Here is a 7,159-nt window from a genome sequence, read left to right as displayed (position 1 = left end):
GGGAGAGAGAGAGAGAGACAGGGAGAGAGAGAGAGAGAGATAGGGACAGAGAGAGAGAGAGAGAGCACGCATGACAGAGAGAGAGAGAGAGCGACAGAGAGACAGCGAGAGAGAGAGAGAGAGTGTGAGCGTGAGAGCGAGACTGACAGAGAGAGAGAGTAAAAGAGAAAGAGAGAGAGAAACCTATAAATACCAATCACTTGAGGCTGCAAAAAGCTTTAACACTTTGCTTCTTTGCATTACGTAGTCTCTTTCACAACTCCAAATCGCCCAAAAGCACTTCACAGTTAATGAAATTTCATCACCATTTTTGTGATTATTAACGATTTCTAAAGCACTAAGACCCACAAAGAGGAATAAGATAACGTACCACACAAGGTCTTAAAAATGTCTGGTCGAGGGATAATCAATTATTGAGTGTACAGCATGGTATATTTCTTTGAGAGTCAGTCCTAAAGAAGTTCGATATCTTTCTACTTGAATTCTACAGCCCAATGTTTTTCTTGAACCAGCAAGCAGAAAACTAATTTTAGTTTGAACATTCAGAAAAAATTGTTTTTTTTACAGCAGTACGTGTCCTGTCCAACTAGAAAGAATGCACTGTTGGACCTGGTTCTTGGAAATGGATGGGCCAAGTGGATCAAGTGTCAGTGGGGAAACATTTAGGAAATAAATATTTAGTTTGATGATAGAAAAGAAAACAAGCAATTCAGAGTAAAAACAACCAACTTCGGGACACTGTTAACTTCAATGGGGCACAAATAGGACTGGACCAGATAGATTGAAACAACAGGCCATGGCAAAAAAAAAACCTGTAGCTGAACAATCAGTTATTTTCAAAGAGGAGATAGTTTGGTTACAGTTTCCTCAAAAGGGAAAGGGTGGACAAACAAATCCACAGCTCCCTGAATGAGGAAGGAAATAGAAACTAACATAAAGAAGTGTGTTTATGACAGGTGCCAGATAGAAAGTACAATTGAGAACCAAGAGGAATACAGAGGGTTGATCGGAGAAATGAAAAGGCATATTAGAGAAGCAAATAGGGATTATAGGGAAAGACTAGTAGTCAACATAATAGGGAATTCCCGAAGTCTTCTCCAGACGCAAAGCTAATAGAGTGGTAAAAGGAGTCTGTCTGATTAAGGTGCTAAAAAGCAGATTTATATACGGGAAAATGAAGCAATGAATATTGTGCATTTGACTTTACCAAGAAGGTAAATGGTACCCAAAGTTTTGTAACACAGGAGGAAGCTTGGTCATTGGAATGGGTCAAAATTGATTTGGAGGCAGTGTCGGATAGGCCATCAACATTAACAGTTGACAGGGTGCCAGAACAGATTAAACGCATTTAAGGATACTAAAAAAATGAGAGAAGGTTTTAGGGCATTGGCCAGAATCTTTCAGTGGTTCCTGAGACTTGGGATGGTGCCAAAAGCCTGGAATGTTCCAGACCGTATAGTTCATGTCAGAAAAAAATAATTAAGGCTCAGCTTAGTGTCACACCTCACTGGGATAATGCACTGGAAGTCATGTCCCACTATTTGCAGTCATCATAAGAGTTAAAAGATGTTAAATCGTTCCCCCTCGCCTTATATTTTAAAATATGCAAAATTAGCCAAATTTCATGTCGTTCAGATCTCAGTTAACAGAAAGCATGGACCAAGTTTCTATTCTTAACAGGAATTACAATTTATTGCAAGTAATTAGACTCAAACTACAGCTAAACAGTTATGAACTGACAGCATTATACTCTACTGCTGAAAACTCTAATCCGTTTATAAACCACCCCAGACAGAGACAGACAGGAAAAAGAAGCAGGGTGTTATGATGTGGAGATGCTGACATTGGTCTGGGTGGACAAAATCAGAACTCACACAACGTCAGCTTATAGTCCAGATTTATTTAAAATCACAAGCTTTTGGAGCATTGCTCCTTTGTCAGGTAAAAGAGGCACAGAATATATAGCTGGAGAGATAATGGCAAGGCAATTCCAGGTAATTAAGAATTAAGAGATAAATACAGAAGGAAAGATTGGGAAGGTAGTTCATGACATCTGTTAACAGGATTGCTTCTCAATTTTCCTTCTTCAGAGGCTTTCACTGGTTTGCAAAGGAATAGAGTGACTGGCTCGCTTAAAAAAAGGTCTCTGGCTTATCTATTAAAAGTCTCAGCTTACAGCAAGTACTTAAAGAAAGATACACTGGCTTTCCTCATGCCATAAATAGCTATTACTTCAGTCAGAGACAGCACCTGAACTGATGGAGATCTGCAAAGTTTCTCTGGATCTTGTTCATAACTTCAAGTTCTACAGCTGCATAAAAACCAAATCACACTGCAGTCAACAAGCAGAAAGCTTTGTCACTGGTAACTGGTAATTGAAGTCACAGAGCAATGAAATATTTGTGCCAACAAAAACATCATCTGTACATAAGCCCTCTGCTCCAGTTCATCTGCAAACACATTTTAACTACCGCTCAAACAAGCAACTGCGTAAACTGTGTTTACAATGAGTGGCAGGCTACTTGCTGTCTATACATACAACCACCCCAGGTCTTAAAACAGTTGTGTTTTCTCATTTCAGTCCACAACTAAAAATACAGGAAGAAAAAGGAACCAAGTGTCTACACCAGCAATTAAAGATCAGTCAGTTTAATTAGAGTGGCAGAGAAGCTTCAAGAAACAAATTATCCAGTATAGAGGTAATAGCTGCATGGATAAAGGTGGCGGTTTATGATAGCCAACCGCATTTCTGAAAGGAAATATATAGTGTTTAATTAACTTGGAGCTTTTGTTGAAGAGATTACAGAAACAATCAATGATGGTAATACTGTTGATGTGGTGTAAACCGAATTCCAGAAGGCATTGGATACAGATCACACAAGACTTGAGCAACATTATAGCTCAAATAATAGAAGGGACAGTAGCAGCGTGCATATAAAATTGATTAGGTGACAGGAAAGTAATGAATGGAGGAGGCTTACAGTGGAGATCCCCATAGTTTGGAAATGGGATCCTTGCTTTTCCTGATATATATTACCGATCTAGATCCTGGTACACAAGGGGCTCTTTCAACATTTGCAGAAGCATTGTAAACCGTGAGAACAGTGTAGAATTTCAGAGAGACATAACCAAGTTGGTGGAGTGGGCAGATAGGTGGCAATTGAATTTCTATCTGGAGAAATGGGAGGTGATGCATTTTGGTAGGAGAATCATTAACAAGCAACATACAAGATCTGGACAATATCCTGGCTTAGGCTGAAAAGTGACAAGTAACATTCACATCACACAAACGCTACGCAATGAACATCTTCAATAAAATAGAATCTAATCATCGCTCCTTGATTTTAATGATGTTATCAACACTGAATTCCCCACTAATATCATCCTGGGAATTACCACTGACGAGAAACTCAATGGCAGAAAGTGAGGACTGCAGATGCTGGAGATCAGAGATGAAAAGTGTGTTGCTGGAAAAGCGCAGCAGGTCAGGCAGCATCAAGGAACAGGAGAATCGACGTTTCGGGCATAAGCCCTTCTTCAGGAACTCCTGAAGGGCTTATGCCTGAACGTCGATTCTCCTGCTCCTTTGATGCTGCCTGACCTGCTGCGCTTTTCCAGCAGAGAAACTTAATGGGACTTGTCATGTAAATACAGTGGCAACATGACGTCAGTGGTGGGCAAGTTGTTGGAGGGAATCCTGAGGGATAGGATTGACACGTATTTGGAAAGGCAAGGACTGATTAGGGATAGTCAACATGGCTTTTGCATGGGAAATCATGTCTCACAAACTTGATTGAGTTTTTTGAAGAAGTCACAAAGAGGATTGACGAGGGCAGAGTAGTGGATGTTATCTATACAGACTTCAGCAAGATGTTCGACAAGGTTCCCCATGAGAGGCTGCTTAGCAAGGTTAGATCTCATGGAATACAGGGAGAACTAGCCATTTGGATACACAACTGGCTCAAAGGTAGAAGACAGAGGGATGTTGTTTTTTAGACTGGAAGCCTGTAATAAGTGGAGTGCCACAAGGATCGGTGCTGGGTCCACCACTTATCACAAATGATTTGGATGTGAACATAGGAGGTATAGTATGTAAGTTTGCAGATGACACCAAAATTGGAGATGTAGTGGACAGTGAAGAAGGTTACCTCAGATTACAATGGGATCTTGATCAGATGGGCCAATGGACTGAGGAGTGGCAGATGGAGTTTAATTTAGATAAATGCAAGGTGCTGCGGTTTGGGAAAGCAAATCTTAGCAGGACTTGTACACTGAATGATAAGGTCCTAGGGAGCGTTGCTGAACAAAGAGACCTTGGAGTGCAGGTTCATAGCTCCTTGAAAGTGGAGTCACAGGTAGATAGGTTAGTGAAGAAGGTGTTTGGTATGCTTTCCTTTATTGGTCAGAGCATTGAGTACAGGAGTTGGGAGATCATGTTGCGGCTGTACAGGACATTAGTTAGGCCACTTTTGGAAAACTGTATGCAGTTCTGGTTTCCTTCCTATATAAAGATGTTGTGAAACTTGAAAGACTTCAGAGAAGATAAACAAGGATATTGCCAGGGTGGGAAAATTTGAGCTATAGGGAGAGGCGGAATAGGTGCGGCTGCTTTCCCTGGAGTGTCAAAGGATGAGGGTGACCTTATAGAGGTTTATAAAATCTTGAGGGGCATGGATAGGATATAAACAAAGTCTCTTCCCTGGGGTGGGAGAGTCCAGAACTAGAGGGTATAGGTTTAGAGTGAGAGGGGAACGATATAAAAGGGACCTAAGGGGCAACTGTTTCACGCAGAGGGTGGTGCGTGTATGGAATGAGCTGCCAGAGGAAGTGATGGAGGCTGGTACAATTGCAACATTTAAAAGTCAACTGGATAAGTATATCAATAGGAAGGGTTTAGAGGGATATGGGCCGGGTGCTGGCAAATGGGACTAGATTAGGTTGAGATATCTGGTCAGCATGGACCAAAGGGTCTGTTTCCATGTTGTACACTTCTGTGACACCACGACTCTAAGTACAGTACAGAGCAATTAACTCATCTCCTGACTCCCCAAAGCCTGTCCACTATTTACAAGGCACAAGTTAGGAGTGCACTCCCTACTTGGCTAGATGAGTGCACCTTCAGCAATACATAAGAAGCTTGACACCATCTAGAACAAAGGAGCCCACTTGACTGGGACCACATTTACAAATATCCACTCCCTCCATCACCACTGCTCAGTCACATCTGTGTGTATTATCTGCAAGACACACTGCAGAAATTCACCAAAGATCCCTCAATCTAGAACACAAGAACAGCAGTTAGGTAGGAACACCATCATCTACAAGTTTTCTTCCAAGCCACTCTCTATCCTAACTAGGAAATATATCACCATTCCTTCAGCGTCACTGGCGCAAAACCCTGAAATTCCCACTCTAGGGGCATTGTGGGTCCACCTACAACACATGGACTGTAGTAGTTTATGGTGGCAGCTCGCCACTACCTTTTCAAGAGCAACTAGGGACAAGCAATAAATGCTGGCCAGCCAGCGATGCCCACACCCAAAGAAAACATGGCAGAGACCATGTAGGTGTGGGTAAAAGGCCCTCAAGTGTTCAATTGGCCATGATCCAATCAAATGGCAAAACAAGCTTAACAGGCTCAATGGCCTACATATGGTTCCTGTGCGTTCAAATGAAAAAAAAAACAAACATTCAGCATTTCAATCTTATCTAGTTGCCAAAGTGAGTTTCACTGAGGAGTAGACAGTTTGCTAAATTGCTCAAACTAAAACAAATAAAAATAATGCTCATCAACAGCATTGCAAACTAACTGCCAGCCTGAGAGGAGAGAGAACAAGAGCATCAATTTGGGAAAGGGGGAGACTGAGACGCAGCAGTATATTACTACCTTCGATGCAGGAAAGGGAATAGATGGAGCAGCTTGAAGCCCACTCTTACCTGCTGGACATGAGGTTCTTTTGCAAAGGACATTCGAGCTACAGATTGAGAAGCTAGTGTCAGTTCCTGATCTTTTACTTCCCCTTCTTCAATTTCCACAATACCTTGAGAAGAAAAGCACCAGTTTAAAAATAATGCTAACATCAAAACAGTCTGAAAAGAAAAATAACATTATTTGCGCAACAAACCACTGAGAATTTGATCTGCAGGATAAGGTGATGGGTATTACCAATTATGCACTCTATTGATCTGCATGATTCTGAAGCAAGAAACACTACCTGATTAACACTTCAACAATATTCTTTTAATTTGCATAACACTCAACATCTGATTATAGGTAAACATAATAGAGAAACGTCTTCATAAAGATATACTAACATGCAGAGCTTGCATCAACTCATTCTAATTATGTTACACCAGAGGCAAATATTTGAACTGAACAAAGTAGGAACAATGACTTTGAACTCTGAAAAAGAACCACAAATAGAATTCCACCTCAAACAAAAGCAGCTGCAGCGACCGACCGAGATAACCACCAATTCGAAATCTGGCTTGGCTCATTATGTAAATGCAAACACATCACACCTGACAAGACTGTCATCCAGAGCAGGGGTCAGGGGAGCGAAGATTGACAACACTGAAACCATCCCTCTAAAAGGCATATTACATTAAATCAATATCACCAAAGGCATTCACCAATGGTGATTGTGCTGTATTCACCATTCCCTCAATTTGTAAATGTAATTTTACTTTTGCTGACAAGGCCAACATTGCCTATCCCTCATTCCATTTGAATGGAGATGGTTGCTAGGTCATTTCAATGGGCAGTTAAGAGTCAACCACCTCTGAGTCTGGACTCTCATTAGAACCAGACTAGCTAAAGGATATTAGTGAAACAGATGGGTTTTTATAGTAACCAAATGATTACTACCACAGTTGTCATCACAGCCTAGCTTTATATTCCAGCTGTGGTAGAATCATTGATCTTACAGCACTGCAGGAAACCATTAATGCATTGCAATTATACTCACTCTTTCAAAGAGCTAAACAATTAGTCCCAATGTTATTTTCCCATATATTTGTAATATTTTTAACAAATTCTCTTTCAAAAGTCAACATTAAGTCTGCTTTGTAAATCCATTCAGGCAGTGCATGGATTTGAACCAATATCCCTTGCACAGTAGCCTGGGCCTGTGGATTACTAGTTCAGAGACATCAACAT

General features: G+C 41.0%; 1 protein-coding gene across 2 annotated transcripts in view; it reads right to left on the bottom strand.

The window, feature by feature from the left end:
- thap4 (THAP domain containing 4) overlaps positions 1-7,159 on the bottom strand; it is a 78,379-nt gene that overhangs the window by 40,636 nt on the left and 30,584 nt on the right. For both annotated transcript variants that reach the window (XM_043701724.1, XM_043701726.1), the window contains one exon: positions 5,938-6,041. In XM_043701724.1, the coding sequence (XP_043557659.1) occupies positions 5,938-6,041 (104 nt within the window). The remainder of the gene's footprint in view (positions 1-5,937; positions 6,042-7,159) is intronic.

This window comes from Chiloscyllium plagiosum, chromosome 13 (genome assembly GCF_004010195.1).
Source record: "Chiloscyllium plagiosum isolate BGI_BamShark_2017 chromosome 13, ASM401019v2, whole genome shotgun sequence".
Taxonomy (NCBI): domain Eukaryota; kingdom Metazoa; phylum Chordata; class Chondrichthyes; order Orectolobiformes; family Hemiscylliidae; genus Chiloscyllium; species Chiloscyllium plagiosum.
The sequence above is the reverse complement of the archived record's forward strand: the minus strand, read 5'-3'. Positions and strand labels throughout refer to the sequence as shown.